Source organism: Panthera leo, chromosome A3 (assembly GCF_018350215.1).
Source record: "Panthera leo isolate Ple1 chromosome A3, P.leo_Ple1_pat1.1, whole genome shotgun sequence".
NCBI classification, from domain to species: domain Eukaryota; kingdom Metazoa; phylum Chordata; class Mammalia; order Carnivora; family Felidae; genus Panthera; species Panthera leo.
In genome coordinates, this window is record NC_056681.1 from 105,220,086 (window position 1) to 105,247,362 (window position 27,277).

Genomic DNA, 27,277 nt, shown 5'->3' on the forward strand with positions numbered 1-27,277 from the left:
GCCTTTTATTCCTGTGACTTATTCATTCTGTAACTGGAGGCCTGTATCTCCCACTCCCCTTCACCCATTTAGCCCAACCTCCCACCCCTCTCCCCTCCGGGTATTTATTTATAGGTCTGATTCTGCTTTTTATTTGCTTATTCGAATTTTTTTACATTCTACTTATGAGTGAAATCATATAGTATTTGTCTTTTCCAGTCTGACTTATTTCACTAAGCATAATACCTTCTAGATCCATCAATATTGTCACAAATGGCAAGATCTTTCTTTTTTACGGTTGTGTAATATTCCATTATAATCTATCTACACACACACATTCCTTATTGTCTATTGATGGACACATAGGTTGCTTCCATATTTTGCCTATGGTAAATAATGCTGCAATAAACGGGGCTGCATACATATCTTTTCAAATTAGTGTTTTCATTTTCTTTGGGTAAATACTAGTGGAATTATTCAATCATATGGTATTTCCATTTTTAATTTAAAAATATATTGAACTAAAGTGAATACTACTGGAACTTAAAATGGTAGTCCTAGATCTTCCAAGTTCAAGGTCCAAAGTTTTCTTTTCTTTTTTAAAATTTATTTATTTTTTTTTGAGAGAGAGAGAGAGAGAGGAGAGAGAGAAAGAGAGACTGCAAGTGGGGGGGGGGGGGCGGGCAGAGAGATAGAGAGGGAGGGAGAGAGAATCCCAAGCAGCCTCTGTGCTGTCAGTACTCAGCTGCATGGGCGGCTCCATCCCGGAACCATGAGATCATGACCTGAGCTGAAATCAAGACTTGGAGGCTTAACTGACTGAGCCACCAGATGCCCCTCAAGGATTTTTCAAGTATTTTCAAGTATTTTTAGTCTACTTTCCCTCTACTCCCCACCTCATTCATCTCAAAGGGCAGAGGCCTGAAAAAGGATGAATAACCAACCAATTCCCATAAAACTCAAGTAAGAATAAAAACTAGTTCTGAGAAACTTTGCAAAATATACATCCTGGTGCTTGAAGTGTAGGTCACTAAGTATTTCTTCTGCACAAAGCACAAGAGGTTATCTTTATATTATTGGGGCGAAATCCCTAACAGCCAGCCCTCTGTACTAAAAAGCTTTCAGCAAAAGATTCCACATTTTCTTATTTGCTCCCCCACTCCCAGGCGGCCGGAGAAGCCCGGCGGACGGGTTCATACTCCGACTGAGTGAGAGCTGGGCGCTTCACCAGGTGACCAAAGGAAGGAAGGAAAGAAATAAGACTGAGCAAATTAAGTTTGGTAAGAGAAGAGAAGCCTTGAAACCAAGAACCAAGTGGCAGCCCCTCAACACTAGCTCTCCCCGCCCCTCCCGCCCAAACCCCGCCCAGGGCCCGCCCAACCCCGCCCAACCCCGCCCAGGGCCCGCCCCACTCAACCCCGCCCAGGGCCTGCCCACTCAACCCGGGCGAGTCCCGTAGCCTCCATCCTGGTTTCGTGGGGCGCTTGCGCATTTTTAAGGCGTCTTGGCACTGCCCGAATCTAAATGTGGGTAAGGGGCAGGGAACTTCGTGGTTTCTACAGATCCCCCTCCGGCGGCTTTCTGCACTCTCCAAGAGCTTGTTTTTTTGTTTTTTTGTTTTTGCCTTTCTTGTCATGAGACCCCGGCTTCTTCTTCCCTGATATACTGAAGAGGGCATGTTATAAATTAGGCGATATCCGGGCAGCCCGTCTCCTGGCGCAGGGTCCTTGGGCTGAAGCTTAAGGCGACGGCAGGGAAGGCAGGGTCCTTCTCTGAGGCAGTCGCGCAGGCACCGGCTGCGGGTAGCCGGTCACCGGGCGTCATGTATTACAAATTTAGTGGCTTCACGCAGAAGTTGACTGGAACATGGGCTTCCGACGCTTACAGCCCTCAGGTACAGGTAGCTCCAGGCCCTCTCGGACAAAAGTGGCTGCCCGAGCCTCTGTGCCAGGCAGTCGTGGCGCCGGAACCGGGTGGGGTTTCTGCCTGCGGTTCGGTTTAGCTCGGCACCATCCCTCCCGGCGCCTCTCAACATCTTGCGGCGGCCATAAAGGCTCCTAATTCTGTAGCTGCTTCCCCGTCGGGGCTGGCCCGGGGCGGAAGTTGGGCCTGGCACTCAGCTGGGGTCAAGGTGACCTCCGAGGTCGCTGCTTCTGGGTCTTCGGGGTGGCTTGTGGGGTCGGCGTGGCCCAGAATGCGACCCCGAAGTTCGGCTTTGTCCTTTTTAAGGAGGTTTCGCTTTTGGTCTCCTCGGTGCTCCATTGCTTACCCCGCCCCGTGTAGCCCAAAAGCCTCATCAAAGCACGAGATTGGAGAGCTGGGATGACAGCCCCGAGGGAAGCCATAGGGGCAGGAGAGGCTGTAGGATCAGAATTAAGAGACCTCATGGGTTCTTTCAAATGTCCAGGTGAGCCTGGGCAGTTACGTGTAACGACCTTAACGTTTCTCAATGGTGAAATGGTTGATGGCCGTTATTTGAGTCTAAAAAGTATTCCAATTTCATTCAGATTTTGCCTGTTGAAGTTTGTCTCAGTGGTAGACTTTTTTTTTTTTTTTTTTTTTAAGTTATTTGAGAGGGAGCGCGGGCAGAGAGCCAGAGGGAGAGAGAATCCCAAGTAGGCTCCATACCATCAGCACAGAGCCCAAATGGGGGCTCCAGTTCACAAGTGTGAGATACCACCTGGCTGAAATCAAGAGCTTAACCGACTGAACCACCCAGGTCCCCCTTCGGTTGTAGACTCTTAGTATGAGCTAACATCATGGCTTTGATGCTTTGATTTTATGGCCTTTCCCAGGATTACTTTATCGTGAGCTTAGTTTCATCTAGGGCAGCTTTCCTACAGGTTAAATGAAATGACTGGCAGTCTTTGGCAGGTGGTTGGTACTTGATAAGTGGTAGCTATTCTCCAGAAGTTGAGTGTTAGATACCATCATATTCCTTATCCTCATAGAGTAGTGTGGGAATGGTTCGTGAAATACGCAGTTGGAAAACTGGACTGGAATAGTAAGGATCCTAGGTGGGGTGTAAAGAATGCTCTATTATGTTACTTCCTCCTTTTTCTGGGGGACACAGCGGCTTGTCTAAGTGGGGAAGGTGTTTAAGAGTAATTTCAGTCTAAGATTGGACGTGCTGTTAATGTTAACTAGGGTAGAGAGGGGAAAAAGGGCAAGTTTTGGGGGGGGGGTATGGGGTTTGGGAGGAAGGGTCCAGGTTTATAAATGTTGACCATTGGATGATGTCATGTTTGGTACCAGCTGGATTTATGAATATGAAGTTTAATAGAGCTGGCTGTCTTCAGCCCATAATTGGTAGAATCTGTGGTGGGGAGGGGATCATCCAGGGAGCATATAAGGAAGAAAGGTGGGAAGATGACTAGGCTACAGAAATGCGAAGCGGAGGGTAGAGGAGGAAAATTTATCAAAAGAACAAACCAGGTGGGGCGCCTGCGTGGCTCAGTCGGTTGAATGTCCGACTTCGGCTCAGATCATAGTCTTGAGGTTCAAGAGCTCAAGCCCAGCATTGGGCTCTGTGCTGACAGCTGGGAGCCTGGAGCCTGCTTCAGATTCTGTCTCCCTCTCTCTCTGCCCCTTCCCTGCTCGTGCTCTCTCTAAAAAATAAAGAAACATTTTGAAAAAAACCAAGATTAGAAGGGAAACCATCCTGGTGGTGTCACTGATGCCAAATGGGGTCAAAGAAAGATCAAAGGACGTCAAAGAAGGAATTGTCCATAGGGATTTATTTATTTTGTAGATTACAGGGGAATAGCCATTTCTATCATATTTGTTTCAAAAGACATGTAGTTTTCATGCACTGATCTTAAATGTTACAGTGTAATGAGTTGTGACAAATGCATACACTGTAACCTCCAGCCCTGTTAACATATAGGACATTCCATCACCCCTAGGAAGTTCCCTTCCCTACTCAGACTTTTATAAATAGTTTTGCATGTTTCTGAATTTCAGGGAAGTGGAACCACATGCTACTCTTTTATAAGGTTTTTTTGTCCTTCCATACTGTTTTTTGGTTTATTTTTGAGAGAGTGATAAAGTACGGCAGGGGAGGGGCAGAGAGAGGGAGACTGAGAATCCAAGCAGGTTCCAGGCTCTGAGCTGTCAGCACAGAGCTCGATGCAGGGCTTGAACTCATGACGCGCGACCATGACCTGAGCCGAAGTTGGATGCTTAACCAACAGTCACCCAGGCGCCCTAGCATATATTGAAATTAGCTCTCAGAGATTACTCTGAGATTAGCAGAGATTTTTACCCTGAAATGCATGTGGTACAGATAGGGCCTTCGGATTTTTAGCACCTCTTAAATTGTGTTTCTCTTGAGAATTTAAACTTCTTAGTCACTTAAGGATTTCCTTTTTTCCCCCCTGGATCTGTTTTTATTTATTTATTTATTTATTTTTAGAGCGTGAGCAAGCGGAGGAGAGGGGCAGAAGGAGAGAGTGAGAGAGAATGTCCCAAGCAGGCTTCATGCTTCTTAGTCACTTAAGGATTTCCTTTTTTTTAAAATCAGTTTTTAAAATTTTTTGTTTTTATTAAAAATTTTTTTTTGATGTTTATTTTCGATAGAGTGTGAACAGGGGAGGGGCGGAGAAAGAGGGAGACAGAATCTGAAGCTGAGCTGTCAGCACAGAGCCTGATGCGGGGGCTCGAACTCAAGAATTGTGAGATCATGACCTGAGCTGAAGTTGGACACTCAACTGACTGAGCCACCCAGGCGCCCCGATTGATTGATTGATTGATTGACTGATTGATTGAGAGAGCGCGAGCAAGGGCGGGGAGAAGGTGGAGAGAGAGGGAGAGAGAAAATAGCCCAAGCAGGCTCCACGCTATTTGCGGCTTATCCCAGGACTCTGGGAACATGACTTGAGCCGAAATCAAGAGCTCTTTGACTGAACCACCCAGGTGCCCAAGGATTTCTTAAGCTATGTTGAAAGAAGTGATACTGTGTAGACTTTATCTATGGATTTCAGAGTGCTTGTGACAGGCACACACCCCACCCCACCCCCAAACCAGGTGTTCTGGCTTTGGTAATTAGGAGTACTTGAGTTTTTCCTTTCCTGGAAACGTTAACAATGTAAAATGTATATGTTTGTAACTCTCAGTATTTCCTAAAGTGAATAAGCTAACATGCATTGAATAACTTGGTATAGAAAGGCTAGTTTGCTAACAGTGGTACAGGTAGATCAATTTGATAAGTAATTGTATTTTCCAGTGGTTGATAGAAAAGTATTTTCCTTTTTGTGTCCTATGTCAAAATAAATTGAAGCTAATAAACACGGAAAGATGCTCAATATCATTAGTCATTAGGGAAATGCAAATCAAAACTGCAGTGAGATACCACTTCACACCTGCTAAAATCAGAAGACAGACAACAGGTGTTAGTGAGAATGTGGCGAAACAGGACCCCTACTGTATTGCTGGTGGGAATGTAAAATGATTCAGCTGTGGCAGGATTCTCCCACAGGAGTGGTGACACCAAGGCTTTTCTTTCCAGGAAGCAACTTTATTCTTGCCCACACTGCTCAGTTGGGTTTGTACTCAAAGCACTGAGCCCTGAATGCCACGTGGCGTAGTTTTTTAAGACGTTTTTTTACTTCTTTGTCTCCCATATATGGTAACACACAAACATGTAGTTTGATTAAGTGGTCTCCTGTTAACAAGGTCGTGAGGGATGTTGTCATTTATGCGTATAGGTCAGGTTGCCTTGAGGTTTTTTTCTTTCCTTAGGGAGGGGACCCTACCACACAGCCACTTTGGAAATAGTCCAGTAGTTTCTTAAAAAGTGAACATTTTGGGGTGCCTGGGTGGTTCATTCATTTAAGTGTCCGACTTTGGCTCAGGTCATGATCTTGCAGTCCATGGGTTCGAGCCCCGTGTCGGGCTCTGTGCTGACAACTCAGCCTGGAGCCTGCTTCAGATTCTATGTCTCTCTCTCTTTCTCTCTCTGCCCCTCCTCCGCTTGTGTGCACACTCACTCTCTCTCAAAAATAAATAAACGTTAAAAATTAAAAAAAAAGAAAAAAGAAACGTGTTTACCTTATGACCCAACAGTTCTTCTAATTAAGAGGGCAGGATGACCTTCTAGGTAAAGGGACTTGTGGGAGTGATGGGGTGGGGGCTGCTGCAGGGGAATCACTGAGTAGTAAGTTTAGCTGTGGTAGGTGGAGATAGGTCATGAAGGGTATAGGATGGTAGGACTTAATTTTGTGAGAAACAAATAGGAATTTGCAAAGCGACTTGATGCAGGAAGTTGTGGTAGAGTCTTATCCAGAGGTTGGAACAAGGACATACTTCTTACCTTTAGTTGCGTGAAGGTTTATGATGGAGGAACAAGTATCATAACCAGAGCTGTGCTTCGAAAAGTTAGTCTACTGGGAGAGACCAGTGAAAGGATGCCTCTTATACCCATAGAATAGTTCAGGGTCTTCTGAGTGGGAAAGGAGAAACGGATGTCTGGGAGATAAGGACTTAGTGACTGATGAGGGAGATTGTGGGAATGAGAAAGGAGGACTCTGAGATGACAGTAATGAGAGGAGGGTGGTGCTGTCCTTAAAAACAGGGGGCTCCTGAATAGATTTGTGAGAAACTGGGTGAATTTAGGACTTGCAGAGTGTGACGTGTCTGGGAAACATGGAGGTGGTGATATCTAGCTGGCAGTTAGGAACAACTTGAGTCACTGCAGATTGAAACTTGATTCTAGTCCTAAATCAGAGGGCAAGAGGTTTTCGGTTTCTATCAGTTAAAAAAAAAATTTTTTTTAAATATTTGTTTTTGAGAGAAAGAGAGAGCACGAGCAGGAGAGGAGCAGAAAGAGAGGGAGACAGAGTCCGAAACAGGGTCCAGGCTCTGAGCTGTCATTACAGAGCCCGACGCGGGGCTCAAACTCGGACTGTGAGATCATGACTTGAGCTGAAGTCGGGCGCTTAGCTGACTGAGCCACCCAGGTGCCTCTAAAAATTAAAAAAAAAAAATTGGGTAATTCTCTTATTTCTTCTCTTTCTCAAACCTAAAAGGTAGAGCAAAAGGGAAACTTGGGCCAGTCAACTTCAGGGGGAAAAAAATCAAGCGTGCGTCTCTAAAAATTTGGAGCAAGTAGTAGGGGCCCTTGGCTGCTTCGTTTGGTGGAGCTGGCTCTCTTGGATCTTGGGGTTGTGAGTTTCAGTCTGTGTTGAGTGTGGAGATTACTTAAAAATAAAATCTTAAAAAAAATTATTTTGGAGCAATTAGACTAAGGAGAATTCAACTGCTAAATGGTTGTGGTTGAATGGTTTTAACTGTAGGGGTAGTGATTGTGTAAATAGCTAAGAGATTTGCTATTAAAAAGCAAAACCGGGGCGCCTGGGTGGCTCAGTCAGTTGAGTGTCCGACTTCGGCTCGGGTCATGATCTCATGGTTCGTGAGTTCGAGCCCTGCATCAGGCTCTGTGCTGACAGCTCAGAGCCTGGAACCTGCTTCAGATTCTGTGTCTCCCTCTCTCTGCCCATCCTCTGCTTGTGCTCTCTCTCTCTCTCTCTCCAAAAATAAACATTAAAAAAAAATTAAAAAAAAAAACACAGCAAAACCTGTGATTTCCATTTGGTCTACAGTCCACTATTTTAAGAACAGCATTCATTCACTAGTTTTCTTCTTCGTGGGAGGTATGGGAGGCTCTGCCATCAAGTGCTGATTTGGTTTACATGACTTTGGTTCTGAAATACTCAAGTCTACATTGTTGTGAAGCTATAGCTTATTTATACTTACAACAAATATTTATTGAAAGTGCTTTTTTGCTTTTTTAAGTCTAGGAAAGTAAGAGCAGTGAACAAAACCTGCCCTCATGGGGCTTCCATTGCAGTCGGGGAGACACAGTAAACAAAGTAAAATACAATATACCAGGTGCTGATAAGTGCTGTGGAGAAAGAGGGTAAGTGGGAGGACATGCCGTAAAAGGGTGGTGAGGGAATGTCTCACTGAGAAGGTGACACATGGGCAAAAACCTGAAGGAGGTGAGGGTGCCAGCCACGTGGATACCTAGAGAAGAGCATTGTAAGTAGAGGGAACAATGCCTGATGCCTGGGAGATTTAAGGGGCTTGTCTAGTGGGCTGGGGTGGAGAGAGGGGATGATGTTGGTGGTGGAGTGGTGGGGTTTGAAGGGTGCATCTCACGTGGCCCTGGAAGCCATTGTAGTAATTTTGGGTTTAGCTCAGTGAGATAGGACGCTTTGGGAGAGGTTTGAGCTGAGTAGTGATCTCTCCAATCACTGGTTGCTGCATTAAGAGTAGAATGCAGGGTAGCAAGTGTGGAAATGGAAGGAGGGTGAGCAATTAAGAGGGTGTCATAAAGATCCAGGGGTTTGGGGGCACCTGGGTGGCTCAGTTGGTTGAGCCTTCGAGGCTTGACACCGGCTCAGGTCATAATCTCCCTCTTTCTCTGCCCCTCCCTTGATCTTGTTCTCTGTAAACTTAAAAAAAAAAAAAAAAAATCCAGGGGCTTGGACCAGAGTATGCATTGGTGGAGATGGGTGAGACGTGGTCAGATTCTGAATAGATTTTGAAGGTAGAGCCATAAGGATTTACAGTGTGTGTGCAGAATTAAGAATGATTCCAAGGATTTGGGCCAGAAAACCTGTAACTATGCTGTTGTCAGTTTTCAGATGGGGAGGCTCATAATTGTATATTGGGACAGCTGCAACCCTGGAAGAGGCATGCATGAAGGGATTTCCTTTCCTGTAAATACAGCTTCTTGGTTAATTAAGTCCACTCTTGAGAACCCCAGTGTCGGTCTTGTCTAGCTGCCTTGAAACATTGGAAACATTGACTGCTCTTAAATTGTTAGGAAGTTTAATGACAGATAGATGAATATCCATTCCTTTTATTGGTGGGGCCAGGACAGTTGAATTATTGATTGTATGGTATAATAAAATTGTGTAGGTTTGAATCCCATCTTCCTAATGGAATCTCTGAGCTTTGTTTTAATCATCTGTAACTTGGGCTGATAATACCTTATTTACAGGGTTGATGTGAAGAATATTCATGAAGGTTTTGTAGGATTCTGAGGATGTAGAATTTTATGATGTTAAAATATGCATATGAAGAAAGATTGGAGGAGAATATACAGTTCATAATGGTTGATGGGATAAGGTAATGGGATTATAGGTAATTTTAAAATTCTATATTCCAAACTTTTACAGTATTCTAAATGGAAATACGGAATTATTTAAAACCATTCAGATGGTTGATACTCCTGTTTTCAGATATTGTTCAACAGCTGCTGTAGTTCTGAATCACTTGATGGGTGAACAAACACTGAGCAATTAGGTATAATCCTTTCTAAAAATGCTCCACATTAGTCCTGTCAAAACAAGAATTTAATTTCAAACCATTTTTGGAGATGCTTGGTATAAAGGATTTTTCAATTTTTGCATTCAAGGAGAAATCCTTAGAGGAGAAAATACAGAGCTCACATGTTAAAATTTTCAGTTCAAAGAGCGATCCTTTTTTGCCTTCTTATCTCAGTCATTAGGACCTCTCTTCCCATCTCTGAATCCTTGTGAGTCTGAGTGTATTATATTACTAAATTTAGACTAGTGGCTTACTCACCAAACTTTACATGAATTATTGCTTTTAAGCAGTAGTTGAGAGGGGCAGTGGGGGCAGGTAGTGGAATACTTAAAAACCCAAGTCTCTCAGGGGCGCCTGGGTGGCTCAGTTGGTTAAGCATCTAACTTCAACTCAGGTCATGATCTCACAGTTCATGAGTTCGAGCCCCACATTAGGCTCTGTGCTGACAGCTGAGAGCCTGGAGCCTGGTTCTGAATCTGTGACTGACTGACTGTCTCTCTGTCTCCCTCTGCCCCTCCTCCAGTCACACTTGCACGCATGTGCACACGCTCGCTCACTCTGTGTGTGTGTGTGTCTCTCTCTCTCTCTCTCTCTCAATAAGTAAATAAATAAATGTTAAAAAAAAATTAAAAAGCAGAAAACAAACCAAGTCTCTGGACTTTAGACAGGCCTGAATTTTGGCACTAAACTCCATCTTTTTTGCAACATGCTCTTAGGCAAGTTACCCTCTCTGATCTAGTTTTCTCCTCTATAAAATAGAAACAGTAACATCTTGGTAGGTTTGCTGGCAGGATTAAATGAGATGATGCTGTGAAATGCTTGACAGGATGCTGGGTGTATAACAAGGGCTCAGTAGATAATTAGTGGCTGTTATTCCATAACATTAATGTCCATAATGGCAGAGATCGTATCTGTCTTCTTCATCGTATATTTTCACTAAGTGTTCAGTAATATGTGCTGAGTGAGTGAATGCAGTGCAGATAATTCCCATTTGTGTGACTATGTCAAAGAAATAGAAACCAAGTTTACTTTTGGAGGGGGGAGTTTAATTGAAGTGCAGTTGATTTACAGTATTAGTTTTAGGTGTATACAACGTAGTGATTTCACAATTATATACATTACAAAATGCTCACTACAGTAAGTGTACTTACTGTCTGTCACCTTACAAAGCGATTACGGCATTATTGACTATACTGTACTTTTCATCTTCCTGGCATGTATTTTATAACTGGATATTTGTACCTCTTTATTTCCTTCACCTCTTTCATTCTCTCGATCCCCCTCCCCTCTGGCAACCACCAGTTAGTTCTTTGTATTTGTGGGTCTGTGTATATTTTTTGTTTATTTTTTAGATTCCACACCTAAGTAGAATAATAATGGTATTTGTTTTTTTCTGCCTGACTTATTTCACTTAGAGTACCCTCATTCCTATCCAGGTTGTTGGCCAATGGCAAGATCTCATTTTTATGGCTGAATATTACTCCACATCTTCTTTATCCATTCATCTATTAGAGGACACTTAAGTTGTTTTTGTATTTTGGCTGTTGTAAATAATACTGCAGTAAACATAGGGGTGCACTTATCTTTTAGAACTGACATTTTTGTTTTCTTTGAGTAAATACCCAGAAGCAGAATTACTGGTTTGTATGGTATTTGTATTATTAATATTTTGAGGAACCTGCATTACTGTTTTCCATAATGGGTGTACCAGTCTGTATTTCCATCAGCAGTGGATGAGGTTTGTTTTTTCTTTACATCCTTGCCAGCACTTGTTGTTTCTTGTCTTTTTGATACTTGCCATTCTGAGTGGTGTGAGGTGATACCTCACTGTGGTTTTTGATTTGTATTTCCCTGATAATTAGTGATATTGAACAACTTCTTATGTGTCTGTTGGCCGTCTGTAAGTCGTCTTTGGAAAACGTGTGTTCCAGGTCTTCTGTACGTTTTTTTGGTATTGAGTTGCATAAGTTCTTTATGTATTTTAGATAATAACCCCTTACTGGATGTATCATTTGCACAGATCTTCTCCCATTCAGTAGGTTGCCTTTTTGTTTTGTTGGTTTCCTTCACTGTGCAAAAAGGTTTTTAGTTTGATGTAGTCCCAATTTATTTTTGCTTTTTTTTTTTTTAATGTTTATTTATTTTTGACATAGAGACACACACACATAGAGCATGAGTGGGAGAGGGGCAGAGAGGGAGGGAGACACAGAATCCGAAGCAGGCTCCAGGCTCTGAGCTGTCAGCACAGAGCCCGATGTGGGGCTCGAACTCACAGACCGCGAGATCATGACCTGAGCCAAAGTTGGACGCTCAACTGACTGAGCCACCCAGGCGCCCCTAAAGATTGGTGCCACATCTGTCAGGCAGTGTTGACAGACTTATCAAAAATGATATTTCCACTCTGCTTAATAGTTCTCTGCTTCTTTCTGTCTCATGGTAGTTCCTCGAGGGCTTTGACAATCAGCAGAGGCAAGAAGGTCCCACTTTAATCTGGGTTTATCTATTTGGAATGGTGAGTTTCGCTGTAATCCCTAGATCCTTCCAATCACCAGTTGCCTTGGCTATGTCATCACCAACGTTTTTTGGAATCAGACTCAGGCAGCTGATTTGTGGGTCAGGGCAGACATGGCATCAACTTTCCCACCGGTGCACCTCCATATATGACTTTGATCTCATTAGGGTTGAACTTAGGTGGCCTGGTGAAGGTGGCTGGATGAACCCAGATTTGGGATGACCAAAAACAGTTGCACCTTCACCTTCTCCGCCAAAAGTCAAAAGCATTTTTTTTTTTTTTTTTTTTAAAGTAAGCTCTAGGGGCACCTGGGTGGCTCAGTTGGTTAAGTGTCCAGCTTCAGCTCAGGTCATGATCTCACAGTTCATGGGTTTGAGCTGCACATCGTGCTCTGTGCTGACAGCTCAGAGCCCAGAGCTTGCTTTGGGTTCTGTGTCTCCCTCTCTCTTTGCCCCTCCCCTGCTCGTGCTCTGTCTCTCTCTGAAAAATAAACATTAAAAAAATAAATACAATAAAATAAAGTAAGCTCTATGCCCAGTGTAGGGCTTGAACTCATGACCCTAGAATCTAGAGTCACATGCTGTGCCACTGAGCCAGTCAGGTGCCCCCAGTTTCATTCTTTTGCATGTAGCTGTCCAGTTTTAATAACACTACTAATGAAGAGACTGTCATTTCCCCATTGTATATTTTTGTCTCCTTTGTTGTAGGGTTGACCATATAAGTGTCAGTGTTGTATTTCTGGGCTCTGTATTCTGTTCTGTTGATCTGTGTTTTAGTGCCAGTACCATACTGTTTTGATTACTGTAGCTTTTAGTATATCTTGAAATTTGCGATTGTGATAACTTTAGCTTTGTTCTTTCTCAAGATTGCTTTGGCTATTTGGGATCTTTTGTGATTCCATACAAATTTTAGGGTTATTCTAGGTCTGTGAAAAATCTTATTGGTATTTTGATAGGGATTGCATTGAATATGTAGGTTGCTTTGGGTAATGTGGGCATTGTAACAGTATGAATTCTTCCAATTAATGAGCCTGGTATATTTTTCCATTTATGTGTGTCTTCAATTTCTTTCTTTACTGTCTTAATAGTTTTTGAAGTGCAGGTCTTTCACCTCCTTGGTTAAATTTATTCCTTAAGTATTTTATTCTTTTTGATGCAGTTGTAATTGGGATTGTTTCCTTAATCTGCTTCTTCATTGTTAGTAGATATCAAAATGCCACAGGTTTCTTTAATTTTGTATCTTGCAACTTTACATGTATTGTAATAGTTTTTTGGTTGAGCCTTTAGGGTTTTCTTTTCCTTTTTATTTTTCTTTTTAAATTTTTTTATTTTTTAGAGAGAGAACATGAACAGGAGAGAGGGACAGAGGGAGAGAATCTTAAGCAGGGCTCAGTCTCACACCCTGGGATCATGACTTGAGCTGAAATCATGAGTCAGACACTCAGCTGACTGAGCCATCCAGATGCCCCTAGGGTTTTTCTTATGTCAGCTGCAAATAGTGAAAGTTTTTACTTTTCTCTTACCAATTAGGATATGTTTTATTTCTTGTTTGATTACTGTGGCTAAGACTTCCAGTACTGTGTTGAATAAAAGTGAAAATGGACATCCTTGTCTTGTTCCTGATCTTAGAGAAAAAGCTTTCACTTTTCACCATTGAGTATGATGTTAGCTGTGGATTTGTTATATATGGTCTTTATTATGTTGAGGTATGTTCCCTCTAAACCCACTTTGTTGAGAGTTTTTATCATGAATGGGTCCGATGTTTTGTCCGATGTTTTTTCTCATCTGTTGAGGTGATAATGTGATTTTTATCCTTCATTTTGTTAATGTTGTGTATCACTTTGATTTGTGGATATGAAACCAATCTTGCATCCTGGAGTAAATCCCACTTGATCGTGGTGAATGATCTTTTTAATGTATTGTTGAATTTAGTTTGCTAATTTTGTTGAGTATTTTTTGCATCTGTATTCATCAGAGATACTGGACTATATATATCTATATATATCTATATCTATATACATAAAATTTGTATTGTCTTTGGTTTTGTTATCAGGGTAATGCTCGCTTTGTAGAATGAATTTGGAAGAGTTTTTTGGAATCATTTGAGAAAGATAAGTGTTAACTCTTTTTTCTTACTATTTTTTTATTTAAAAAAATTTTTAACATTTATTTTTAAGAGACAGTGACAGAGGCATAGAGAGAGGGAGAAATAGAATCTGAAACAGGATCCAGGCTCTGAGCTGTCAGCATAGAGCCTGACATGGGGTTTGAACTCGTGAATTGCAAGACCATGACCTGAGTTAAAGTCAGATGCTTCACTGACTGAGCCACCCAGGTGCCCCTCTTACTATTTTTTTTAATATTTATTTTATTTTTGAGAGAAAGAGAAACAGAGTGTGAGCAGGGGAGGGGCAGAGAGAGAGAGGGAGACACAGAATCTGAAGCAGGCTGCAGACTCTGAGCTGTCAGCACAGAACCTGATGCAGGGCTCGAACTCACGAACTGAGAGATCATGACCTGAGCCAAAGTCGGATGCTTAACCGACTGAGCCACCCAGGTGCCCCTTAACTCTTCTTTAAATGTTTAGTAGAATTTGCTTGTGAAGCATGTGGTCCTGGGCTTTTCTTTCTTGGGAGGTTTTTTTTTTTTTTTTTTATTACAGATTCACTTTCACTGCTAATAATTGGTCTGCTCAGGTTTTCTATTTCTTCCTGATTGAGTCTTGGAAGAATTGCGTGTTTGTAGGAATTTATCCATTTCTTCTAAGTTGTCCAACTTGTTGGCATATAATTTTCATAATAGTCTCTTACAATCCTTTGTATTTCTGTGGTGTCAGTTGTAACTTCTATTTGTGATTTTGTTTGAGTTCTCTCTTTCTCGGTAAGTCTGGCTAAAGGTTTATCAATTTTGTTTATCTGTTTGCAGAACTAGCTCTTAGTTTCATTGATCTTTTTTTAGTCCCCATTTCACTTATTTCTACTATTAGTCTGTGTTTAACTTCGTTCTACTATAATTGTTATTTTCTTCTTTCTACTAACTTTGGTCTTTGTTCTTTTTCTGGTTCCTTTAGGTGTAAAGTTAAGATTGAGATATTTCTTGTTTCTTGAAGTGGACCTTCATTGTTATAAACTTCCCTCTTAGAACTGCTTTTGTTGCATCCCAGAGATTTTGAACATTGTTTCCATTTTCATTTCTCCATGGATTTTTAAATTTCCCTTTTGATTTCTTCTTTGACCCATGGGTTGTTCAGGAGCATGTTGTTTAGCCTCCATGTGTTTTTGTTTTTTTTTCCATTTTTTTCCCTGTAATTGATTTCTGGTTTCATACTGTTGTGATTGGAGAAGATGCTCTGTCTTATTAAATTAATTGAGACTTGTTTTGTGGCCTAATATGTAATCTGTCCTGGAAAATGTTCCACGTACACTTGAAAAGAATGTATATTCTGCTGTTTTGGGATGGAATATTCTATATATATCTGCTAGGTCTGTCTGGTTTAATGTTGTTCAAAGCCATATTGATTTTTATGTCTGGATGCTTTATCCACTGATGTAAGTGGGTTGTTAAAGTCCCCTGCTGTTATTGTGTTACTGTCAATTTCTCCCTTTGTGCCTATTACTATTTGCTCTGTATATGGTGCCCCTGTGTTGGGTGCATGGATAGATATTTACAGTTGTTATATCGTCTTGTTGGATTAATCCCTTTATATAATGCCCTTCTTTGTCTCTTATTAGAATTTTTGTTTTAAAAATTTTTTAATGTTAATTTATTTTTGAGAGAGAGAGCTCTCACATGGGTGGGGAAGGGGCAGAGAGAGAGGGAGACACAGAATCTGAATCAGGCTCCAGGTTCTGAGCTGTCAGCACAAACACCAATGTGAGGCTCGAATTCACTAACTACACGATCTTAGCCTGAGCTCAAGTTGGACAGTTAACCACCTGAGCCACCCAGGTGCCCCTTTACTGTCTTTGCTTTAAATTCTACTTTGTCTGACATAAGTTTGCTATCCCAGCTTTCTTTTTGCTTCCATTTATGTGGGGAATATATGTATTTTTTATATCCCTTAACTTTCAGTTTGTATGTGTCTTTAGGACTGAAAGAGCCTCTGGTAGGCAGCATATAGATGGGTCTTGTTTTTTATTCATTGAGTCACCTTGTCTTTTGATTGGAGTATTTAGACCATTTACATTTAAAGTAATAATTGACAGGTTTATGCTTATCGCTGTTGTGTCAGTTGTGTTCTTATTGTTTTTGTAGGTTTTCTGTTTCTTCTACTTCTCTTGTAATTGATGACTTTAGTGTTTTACTTGGATTCCTTTCTTTTTATTCTTTGTGGATTTTTATAGGTGTATGGTTAGCATGAGGTTCATATATAACATCCTAAGTATATAGCAGTCTATATTAAGTTGATGGTTGCTTAAGTTCAAACACATTCTAAAAGCACTACATAATAAACCCTCCCCCATGTTTTATGTGTATAATGTCATATTTTACATCTTTGTATTTTGTGACTGTCAGTGAATTAAAAAAATTTTTCTTTAATGTTTATTTTTGAGATAGAGACAGAGTGTGAGCAGGGGAGGAGCAGAGAGAGAGAGGGAGACACAGAATCTGAAGCAGGCTCCAGGCTCTGAGCTGTCAGCACAGAGCCTGACGTGGGGCTCGAACCCATAAACGGTGAGATTGAGCTGAACCCATGACCTGAGCTGAAGTCGGACGCTTAACTGACTGAGCCACACAGGCACCCCAACGAATTTTTTATTAATACTTATTTATTTTGAGAGAGAACACAAGCAGGAGGAGGAGAGGGGCAGAGAGAGGTAGAGAGAGAATCCCAAGCAGCCTTCATGCTGTCAGCGCAGAGCCTGACATGGGGCTTGATTCCACGAGTTGTGAGATCATGACCGGAGCCAAAATCAAGAGTTGGACACTTAACCCGCTGAGCCCCTCAGGCACCCCTCAGCAAATTTTTTAGATGTAATTGATTTTACTACTCTTGTCTTTGAACTTTCATACCAGTTTTATAAGTGATTGATTTACTACCTTTATTATGTTTGTTTTTACCAGTGAAGTTTTTTTCCTTTCATAATTTTCTTTTAGTTATGGCCTTTTCTTTTCCACTTAAAGTCCCTTTAACATTTCTTCTAAGGTTAGTTGAGTGGTGATGAACTTCTTTAACTTTTGTCTGGGAAACTCTTATTTGTCCTTCAGTTCTGAATGATAATCTGGTCAGGTGGAGCATTCTTGGTTATAGGGTTTTTCCTTTCAGTCAATGCTTTGCATATATTGTGCCACTCCTTTCTGGTCTGCACTGATTTTGCTGGAAAATCAGCTGATAGCCTTTATGGGGTTTTCTTTGTACATAATTAGTTGCTTATCTCTTGCTCCTTTTAAGATTCTGCCTTTAATTTTTGACATTTTGTTGTTATTGTGTCTTGGTACGGACCTTCCTGGGTTCATCTTGTTTGGGACTTTCTCTGCTTCCTGAACCTAGATGTCTGCTTTTCCCAGGTTAGAGAAGTTTTCAGCTGTTATTTCTTTAAATAACTTTTCTGCCCCTTTCTCTCTTTTCCTTCTAGGACCCCTATAATGTGAATATTAGTACAGTTGACATTGTCATATGGGTCCCTTTAATCTATCCACATTTTTTTCTTTTATTTTTTAATGTTTTTATTTTTGAGAGAGAGTATGAGCAGGGGAGGGGAACGGGCAGAGAAAGAGAGAGAGAGAGAAAACACAGAATCTGAAGCAGGCTCCAGGCTGAGCTGTCAGCATAGAGCCAGATGTTGGACTTGAGCTCGTGAACCATGAGATCATGACCTGAGCTGAAGTCAGGTGCTCAACCTACTGAGCCACCCAGGTGCCCCATCCTCATTTTTTCTTATTCTTTCCTTTTGCCGTTCAGCTTGGGTGCTTTCTGTTACTTTGTCTTCCAGATTGTTGATCTGTTTATCTGTATCTTCTAATCTGCTGATTCCTTCTAGTGGTTTTTCATTTCAGTTACTGTATTTTTCAACACTGATTGGTTCTTTCCTAGTTCTTCTTTGAGTTCTCTTAAACTCTTTCTCAATTCCGGTGAGCATCTCTATGACCATTGCTTTGAACTCTTTATCAGGTAGATTGCTTATCTCCATTTTTTTGGGTTCTCTTTCTGAAGTTTTGTTCTTTTCTTTGGAATGTATTCTTTTTTCTCATTTTGTTTGACGGTCTATGTTTGTTTCTATGAATTAGGTGAAACAGTTACCTTCTCCAGTCTTAAAGGGGTAGCCTTGTGTAGGAATGTGCCTTGTATAGACTGTGTGTGCCTGGTGGCTTTGTTTGGCTAGAGCTGTAGTGGGCATGGGCTGAGGGCACATTCACAGGGCACATTCCCTGTGGGATGGTGGGAGCTGGGGTGAGTTCAGACCAGGTGGTTCAGGAGTGCTTGGTTCCAGTGCTGCCCTACTGGGACAGCAGGAGCTGGGTTGTCCTCAGGCTCTCCACCTTGGGCCTCTCCCTAGTGGGATGGCTGAAAGAGCCTCTGGTAGGGCAGGTATGGGTTGGGGTGCTCTGCGTAGGAAGTACCCTGGCTGGCTGGCTGGCTGGAGCTGAAGCAGATGCAGGCCCGGGGTGTCCCAGGGTGCTTCTTGCCTGGGCCACCTTGGTGAGATAGCTAGGGCTGTAGTTGGTGCAGGCTGGGGTAGCACCTTGGTGGGACCGTTGGAAGTGAGGCAGGTGCATGTGGTGGGGGACACCTGGAGCTGGTGTGTGGGCTAGGGCCTGGGGCTAGAGGGTACAGGCTGGCTAGAGTGCCTGCTCCCATCTGCACTATCAAGGTAGAGGGGGGAACATAATGGTGCTTGCTAGCACCTTCTAACCGAAGAGAGTTCTAACAGTTCCCCTACCATTTAGTAGTTGCTCTAGGGTTAATAAATGGGTTTCCTTCACTTACAGTCTATTTACTGTTTATACTGTTGTGTGTGTGCGGTTTTTTGTTTTTTGTTTTTTTGTTTTTTTTTTTGCCATGGCTCAGGTTGGGTGAATCTGTGCAGGCCTATCTGTGCTATTCCTCCCTACTTCAGTTCCTCCTATCAGGGTGGGATTCCTGTTGTTACATTCCTGTTGTTACATTTCTATTGTTAACACCCCCCTTCCCCCCATCTCTGTCTCCAGCTGTTCTCTGTGTGGTCACGCTATCCTTTGTTGTGTGGAAGCTGTTGAATCAGCCTTCAGTTCTTATTCAGGAGGAATTGCTCTCTGTGTAGGTGTAGATTTGGTGTGTTCCTGGGAGGAGGTGAGTTCAGCGTCTTTCTATGCTGCCGTCTAGGACCGAAACCCAAGTTTGCTTTAATACTTTTTTGTTGCCCTGTTGATCCTAATGCTTACCTGGTAGGAGTATCATTGAGGCTTTCAATAATATGATCTTTAGGTCTTGTCAGTTATAGGTAAATTTATATTTCTTTGAAGAGATCAAGAACCAGGGGTCTGACAACTATGTTAATTTGAGCAAAGGGTTTTTTTTCCTCCTTCATCTGTAAAATAGAAGAGGTGGGCTTGAACTCTGCTTCCTAACTTTAAGTTTTTATTTTTTATAGTTAGAATTTAATATAAAAGGATGTGTTTTATTGGTTTGTAACTCTAGCTCGTATCTTAATGTGCAGGTTATTTTGGAGAACCATCTTGATCTATATTTGCCACTGTAGATTTACTCCATCAGATAGAAAACCAGAGTTTCCCTTGGGTTCCTTTTTTTTTTTTTTTAATAGCTTTATTGAAATATAATTCACATACCATACATTCACTCATTTAAAGTGTACAACTCAGTGTTTTAGTGTAACCATGTGCAACCATTACCGCATTAATTTTAGAGCATTTTCATGCCCTTGAGAAGAAACCTATAACCTGCAGTTATCACCCCCCTATTGCTTATTCCCCAGCCCTAAGCAGCTGCTTATCTACTTTCTGTTTTTCTAGGTTTTCTGGCTTTGGACTTTCATATGAATGGGATCATATAATCTGTGGTCTTTTGACTAGCTTCTTTTACTTGGCATAGCCTGTAACAGTACTTTGTTTTTCTTCCCCTTTAAGTTCTTTTTAAGCCTGTGGGTCCTTCTATCCATATGGCTCTAGGAGTTGCTAATAGCAAACCTGTGTTAACTCCCAAGTCTCATTCTGTTTATATTTATTGACTGTAAATATTCAATGTTAAGCACATATTTATTATGCTGTTTTTTCAGTGGTAGATACTATTACTTTTGTATACATGTCACAGATGAGAACATTGAAATTTCCTTAAGTTTTATTATTTGTTTTTTAACTTATGGGTTTATTAATGCCAGAAATTTCAATTGCTCTAATTTTTTTGTTTTCTGGTCCTGAAAGACAAGTCTCTTACCATTGCAGGCTCTTCCAGATCGGGCTTTTTCTTTACAGTGTGTCTGGAAAGTTTCTGAAGTCTACTCTGGGGTTAGAAGTCCTGTGTTAGTACATCAGCTCACCCAGAGGAGAAAAGGGACAGCCAGGTCCCTTTTGAAATGTAGCCAAAAGTTCATACAGATTAAAAATGTTTTATTGAGGGGCACCTGGGTGGCAGAGTCAGTTAAGCATCTGACTTCAGCTCAGGTTATGATCTCACCGTTCATGAGTTTGAGCCCTACATTGGGCTCTGTGCTGACAGCTCAGAGCCTGGAGCCAGCTTTGGGTTCTGTGTCTCCTTCCCTCTGCCCCTCCCCCATTCATTTTCTTTCTTTCTCTCTCTCTCTCTCTCTCTCTCTCTCTCTCTCACTCACTCTCGCTCTCAAAAATAAAAATCTTAAAAATGTTTTATTGATTTGATAGGAAGGTAGATATAATAGGTTTTCTGGAAGCTCAGATTGGGCTTTTGTGATTGTTTGCTTCTCTCTCCCTCACCTCAAACCCCCATCTTAATGGCAGGGAATTCTTGATGGGGTTTGCTGTGGGAAAGTGTTTTGTTAAAAGTTTAAGGACTTTAAATCTTAAAATTAAAGGCCTTGTAATGCAAACTTGGAGAGCCTTTCCTTCCCTCTTGTGTGGTTGAATGACTGCCTCCATGATTTCAGATAGCCTGCTTGTTGAAGGTTGTTCATATGCCCAGACATGCTTTCAACTTGACATTTTCCTTTTTCTTACAGGGATTAAGGCCTGTGGTTTCCACAGAAGCACCGCCAATCATATTTGCCACACCCACCAAACTGAGTTCTGATTTTACTGCATATGATTATGCTGGGAAAAACAAAGTTCCTGAGCTGCAGAAGCTTTTCCAGGTGAGAGAAAACACTAGAGGAGACACTAGAGAATGACTTGTTATTTTGGCAGTGAGTTTTCTTCTAATTGTTTTTGCTTGCTTGATATTAAAATTCACTGAGCTGTTAGAAGAGGCTCTCTTGGGTTTGCTGATCAACAGCAGCCAGAATTGGATTTCAGAATATTATTAATGTTAATCTACATACAGATAATTGAGAGGTCAGTGGCCCGGCTGCATCTCTGGTGCCGTGGGAGCGAGTGTTTGTTATTGCTGTTGCTAGAAGGTAGCTTCCCATATCCTCAGAAATATGTGCAGATTCAGGACTGGCTTGGGGACTTTTGGTCAGGTTAATCCCTTTTTTTTTTTTTTTTTTTTTTAGGTTAATCCCTTTTTAATCTGATAAATAAGACTTGATTGGGCATTTGGAGTCTTGAGTTATAGTGGGGGAGGGAGTTTGGAGACTGTGCAAAATAATGGATTAAACATTTTATGGAGACTCTCTTTTTTAAAGGTTTTGTTATCTTTTTAAGTAGGCTCCAGGCCCAGGGTTTGAACTCACAACCCTGAGATTAAGAGTTACGTGCTCTACCAGCTGAGCCAGCCAGGCGCCCCTAGAGTCTTTTTCTTTTTAAACAAGGGTTTACCAGCTTAATGGAAAGAAACTGAATACAACATGACTTGAGCCTACTAACTGACCTGGTGTGCTCAGACATCACTGACTAATGATCAGAAGTCAAACTAAATGTGGAGCATGTCTTGTGCCTGCAGTCATTTAGCTGTGGGTTATTTTTGCCTTTAAAAGAAATTCACCAGTGCGACTGGCCTAGTTAAGCAATATATGATAAATTCCTTAGAAACTTGAAATTTGTTGCATGCAGGTTCCTGAGGCCCCATTTTGGAGAATGACTTTGGCCTTCCAAGCTTTAGCTGCGTATTTAAGAAAATGTACACCACTGTTGAGTCAGGATTCTAAGGGATTGGTGGTTTTTCCCCTGCAGTGTGTTGATGCCTTAGTTATGAAGACCTATTAGCCTAAACTGTAAAGTCTTCTTATTAACCATGTCCTTGATAATCCTTGCTTTCCAGAAGTCCGACGGTGTGCCCATCCACCTGAAACGAGGCCTGCCTGACCAAATGTTGTACCGGACCACCATGGCGCTGACAGTGGGAGGGACCATCTACTGCCTGATTGCTCTCTACATGGCTTCGCAGCCCAAAAACAAATGAGTTAGGCTGCAGAGGACTGGTTTGCTTTTTGGCATAAACCCTTTGAATTTTCATTTTTCATTGTTGTGTAAACATTTTCTTTTTTACTTGAATGGTTTACTTAACATTTTCCCAGAAAAATAGATATTAAGGCCGTATTTTGGTTTGTTTATGAAATGCACATGGTCCATCAGAGCTCATTGGATAGTTAAGACTATTGTTTAAAGAAATGCTGCTGCTCTTTGAGCTCCTGATTTCCCTGGAGATTCTGGACGAAGGTTGCACACAGGCTCATTAACAGCAGTCTGTGTGGAGATCCTTAGGGACTTATGGTGGTGTTTTTGAGCATGGGGTGCAGAAGCCTTTCTGGATTTGGATGTGACTGAGGAAGGAAGACAGAGGCCAAGGCCAGGAGCATGAAACAGGAGTTTGAGTTAGTAGACACCTTAGGGACTTTTCCTTCTTGTGACAAAATGTTGAGAAAAATTATTTGTTGCCTGCCTCTATTCATTGGGCAGTTTGTTTCCAAGGGTTATTTGCCTCATCTCCGATCACTAGTGAAATTTTATGTGTAATTGTTATGTATTTATTCCACCTTGGGAACAGAGAACACCTGTTTAGTGTTGCACTTTGGAGCAGTGTGTTTTATTAATGCAGCTGTGACACAGATTCTCCTTTACCTTTTCAAAATGTTATGGCTTTAAATTGTGATTTATTTTGAATGTGGAATAAATACATGAATGAAAAATATAAATTTTGAAGTCCTTTTGAATGACCTTTCAGAATACTTTCAGAAAACCAGAGGCATCTTAAACCTGAGTCTAATTTCTTTCTTTTTAATTGGGCACCAGATAATCTTTACAAAGTAGTTCCTCAAAGTCAAGTAATAGGCCAATGGCATATTGATGATTACCATATGGTTCCTTGTAAGAAACCAGCTTGCCCCTTCGTGAAATGTGCCTGTAATACACAGTTCTTTAGACATTAATTTCCTGTGCTGTCACAATTGGTAGATTTCACATACCCTATATTAATGCTGAGAAAAGGTGGGATTTTATTTTATAGAAAGTGGTAGTCTGTATCTTGCCATAGCAAAGAAGAGTGACCTTTTACTAAGGATAAAATAAACACTCACTAGCATCCTCACTGGCTAGGAAGCCCTTATTTGCCTATACAAATCTAAACTGTATTCTTCTCTGGTATTTCCCCCAAGTTTTTAGTTTGAAAACTTTCAGACTACAGGAAGATTATAAGAATAGTATGATATACACAGTATATCCTTCACTTAGCAATAATTGCCACCTTTGCCTTTTCTTGCTCTCTTACAAATGGCGGGCACACGATGAATGTACGTAAACACATTTGTTTTTTGCTGAATCATTTAAGATTAAGCCATGCAATTGCAATAGTTCAGCCATAATTCCTTTAGGCAGTGTCTCCTAAGAATAAGGACATTCTCCTTCATGATCATAACATAGTTGCCACACTCAGATTAACATTGATAACAATACTATTTAATATATATTCTATATTTAATTTTCCCAGGTATCACAATGATGTATCCTTTATAGTTGTGTTTTTAAAAATAACAACTTTATTGGGATATAATTCACATACCATACAATTCACCTATTTTTTTGTTTATTTTTGAGAGAGGGAAAGCTTGAGCAGGGGAGGGGCAGAGAGAGAGGGAGACACAGAATCTGAAACAGGCTCCAGGCTCTGAGCTGTTAGCACAGAGCCTGATGGTGGGGCTCTAACCCACGAACCATGAGATCATGACCTGAGCCGAAGTCGGACGCTCAACTGACTGAGCCACCCAGGTGCCCCCAATTTACCTATTTAAAGTGTGCAATTCAGGGGTGCCGGGGTGGCTCGGTTGAGTGTCTTTTTTTTTTTTTTTTTAATGTTGACTTATTTTTGAGAGGGAGGGAGGGAGAGGGAGAGAGAAGCAGGCTTCAGGCTCTGAGCCGTCAGCACAGAGCCCAATATGGGGTTTGAACCCATGAACGGCGAGGTCATGGCCTGAGTGGAAGTTGGATGCTCAACCGACTGAGCCACCCAAACTCCCCAAGAGTCCCACTCTTGATTTCATCTTAGGTCATGATCCCAGGGTCTTAGGGATTGAGCCCCCTTTGGGGCACGCTGAGCGTGGAGCCTGCTTAGGTTTCTCTTTCCCCCCACTTCTGCCCCTCCCCCTCTGCTTCTGCGCACACACACTTGCTCTCTCAGAAACATTTAAAGTGTACAGTTGAGTGGTTTTTATCATATACAGAGTTGTGCAACCATCACCACAATCAATTTTAAAATATTTTCATGACCCTAAGAGGAAGCTCTCTGCCTGTGCCTGTTAGCAGTTGTTCATCTTCCCCACCCCACCTCCTAGCCTTAGGCAACCACTGATCTCTATTTTCTGTCTCTATAGATTTTTTTTTTCTGGGTATTTTATGTAAATATCTTTTTTTTGTTTGTTTGAGAGAGATCCAGCACACAAGAGGGGCAGAGAGAGAGAATCCCAAGCAGGCTCCACACTGTCAGCATCAAGCCCGATGTGGGGCTCAATCTCACAAACCTGTGAAGTAATGACCTGAGCCGAAATCAAAAGTCAGACACTTAACCAAGCCCAGGGGCCGCCCAGGTGCCCCGTAAATATCATTTAACGTGTGATCTTCTGTGACTGTTTTCTCTCATTGTAATGATTTTGAGGTTCATCCATGTTGTGGCATTGTGTCAAAACTTCATTCCTTTTCGTGGCTGAATAATGTTTCATTGTATAGACACCCCACATTTTGTTTATCTGTTCATCAGTTGATGGATTTGGGTTATTTCCACTTTTGACTACTATGAATATGCTTAGATGGAAGTTGATATACAGGTTTTTGAACAGGCCTGTGTTTTCGTTTCTCTTGGGTACCTGCCTAGGATATACCTAGGAGTGGAATTGCTGGGTCATATGGTAACTCCGTGTTTATTTTTTTGAAGAATTGCCAGACTTCCTAAATCAGCTTTATCATTTTACATTTCTTCCAGCAGTGCCAGTTGGCTTTTGTTTTTAGTTTCAGGATCCATTCAAGGATCACACATTGTCTTTAATTGTCATGTCCCTTTAGTCTTTTTTGATCCAGAGTAGCCCCAGTGCCCTTCGTCACAGAGTTTGGAGAGTTCAGGGCGGTGTTTTGCAGAACATCCTTCAACTTGGATTTGTCTTACTGTCTCCTTATGATTGGGTTGAAGTTAAAACATTTTTGTCAGGAATTCTTCATATACGATGTATTCTTACTATATCAAGTGGCACTCGATACCAGTTTGTCCCGTTATTGGCAATTTGAAATTAGGATAACTTAATTCAGCTGTTGTCTGTTAGATTTCTCTCTTATAAGATACCCTTTCCCTTTGTAACTAGTAAGTAATCTATGGGGTGGTAGTTGAGACTGGGAATATCCTGTCCTCGGCAGTGTTGTACCCAGTATAGTAGTCCTTGGTGATTCTTGACTGAATCATTTATTCCTTAAGGTGGTTGTAAAAAAGTGATTCTGTAGTCTGTCATTCCTTCTACACTGTTGACATTTTCCTGGGAAGCTGGGTTACCCCCACTCCTTTAAGAAGCTTTAGTGTAATTTCCTCATTCACTATAATAACCATCCCTGTCATTAATCATTCCAGTGCTTAAATGCAGCCCAGACTTTGCTTCCGTGTCCTTTTGACATGCCCCATCCGTGTTTGTGTGTTTTCTGTACGTTCTGACACACAAGATGCTTTCTATGCTTACCTTGTTTTTTTCTCTACCCTAGTTTCCTCTGTTTACTTTCAGATATGTTCTATTTTTATATACGGATGCATTTTCCTTCTCTGCCTGTTTTATTTTTGCCTAAATGGTACTATACATTCCTACTAGTCAGTCATAGTCTGGAACTTGTTCTCTGCCTCATTTTTGTGAATTATATTCTATTTTATGAACACACCATAGTTTATTTAGCTAGTCTCCTTTTGATGGGTATTTAGTCTTAAGTTTTTTGCTTTTATAAACACTGCTTTAATATATAACCTTTCCATCTCATTTTACATATTGTTGAATGTATTTGTAGGATAATTTCTAAAAGTGAGACTGTAAGGCAAAGGGGATGTGTGTTTCCAATTTTGATAGCTACTCCTTACTAACAGAATAGTGCTGGTGTTTGTTCCTGTTTAGCTGTGATGAGGGTGCCTGTTCCTCCTCCCTTTTGCCAGCAAAATGCTGTATCAAATTTTGTCTTTGCCATCCTGGTAAGTGGTAACGTTTCTTTGGTTTACATTGTCTTTCTATTATAATGAGTGATGTTGAATATCTTTCTTTTATTTAAAATTTATTTTTAACTTTTAAAATCCTTTTTTTTTTTTAAGTTTATTTATTTTGAGAGAGAAATCAGGGGAGGGGCAGAGAGAGGAGTGAGAGAATCCTAAGCAGGCTCCTTGCTGTCCACACAGAGCCCGATGTGGGGCTTGAACTCACAAACCATGAGATCATGACCTGAGCCGCAGTCAAGGGTCAGATACTTAACCGACTGAGCCACACAGGTGCCCCTTATTTTTAAGTAATGTCTATACACAACATGGGGCTTGAACTACCAATCTGAGATCAAGAGTTGCATGCTCCACAGCTGAGCCAGCCAGGCACCCCTAAAATCCTTTCATTTTTCAAGTTATTTCTTTTTTTTGTCTACTGTCTTTTCGGATACTTTGCCCACATATGTCCAGGTGCTCTTTGATAATGCTGTAAATGTCATTGGTCCATGTGGCTGACTTCTCTGGTACAGACTCTGTTGACTTCTGTGTGAGCCAAACCTCTTCTGGTCATAACTCCCAGAAATTTATTAAAACCAGCCGGTGCAGAAAGAGGGATTTTCTAGAACCCCAGTGGAGCTGGGCCTCACAAAGACTTGCTTTTGGGATCACGGTGCATGATGTTTCTGTCACTGTTGGCTGTGCAGCTTTTTCTTTCTCTGTTTCTCGTCTGTTGCACATGGTAGG

At 41.5% G+C, this 27,277-nt stretch overlaps 1 protein-coding gene and 1 long non-coding RNA gene across 6 annotated transcripts; both read left to right on the plus strand.

Annotated features, from left to right (window-relative positions):
* Positions 1 to 1,486: 1,486 nt before the first annotated feature.
* Positions 1,487 to 23,024, plus strand: LOC122216380 (cytochrome c oxidase subunit 7A-related protein, mitochondrial). 3 transcript variants are annotated; one of them, XM_042933160.1, is made up of 3 exons: positions 1,487 to 1,509; positions 20,952 to 21,083; positions 22,151 to 23,024. In XM_042933160.1, the coding sequence occupies exons 1-3, from the start codon at positions 1,504 to 1,506 to the stop codon at positions 22,289 to 22,291; spliced, it is 279 nt and encodes a 92-aa protein (XP_042789094.1). In that variant the 5' UTR covers positions 1,487 to 1,503; the 3' UTR covers positions 22,292 to 23,024. The 3 variants fall into 3 exon arrangements, with proteins under 3 accessions (XP_042789094.1, XP_042789092.1, XP_042789093.1); XM_042933158.1 differs by lacking the exon at positions 1,487 to 1,509 and adding an exon at positions 1,709 to 1,879; XM_042933159.1 differs by lacking the exon at positions 1,487 to 1,509 and adding an exon at positions 1,709 to 1,873.
* Positions 2,705 to 13,935, plus strand: LOC122216381. Of its 3 annotated transcripts, XR_006200866.1 has the most exons (4): positions 2,705 to 2,983; positions 7,771 to 7,894; positions 11,753 to 11,824; positions 13,877 to 13,895. It is a non-coding gene; the product is annotated as an uncharacterized LOC122216381 (long non-coding RNA). The 3 variants fall into 3 exon arrangements; XR_006200868.1 differs by lacking the exon at positions 11,753 to 11,824 and having other exon boundaries at positions 13,877 to 13,935; XR_006200867.1 differs by lacking the exons at positions 11,753 to 11,824; positions 13,877 to 13,895 and adding an exon at positions 8,984 to 9,618.
* Positions 23,025 to 27,277: the final 4,253 nt, after the last annotated feature.

Bases quoted from the DNA above. Each gene is read 5' to 3' on its own strand.
- LOC122216380 (XM_042933158.1), top strand. From the start codon at position 1,802: ATGTATTACAAATTTAGTGGCTTCACGCAGAAGTTGACTGGAACATGG. The intron at 1,880-20,951 runs GTAGCTCCAGGC...TTTTTCTTACAG, and splicing joins CTTACAGCCCTCAGGTACAG to GGATTAAGGCCTGTGGTTTC. The intron at 21,084-22,150 runs GTGAGAGAAAAC...CTTGCTTTCCAG, and splicing joins AGCTGCAGAAGCTTTTCCAG to AAGTCCGACGGTGTGCCCAT.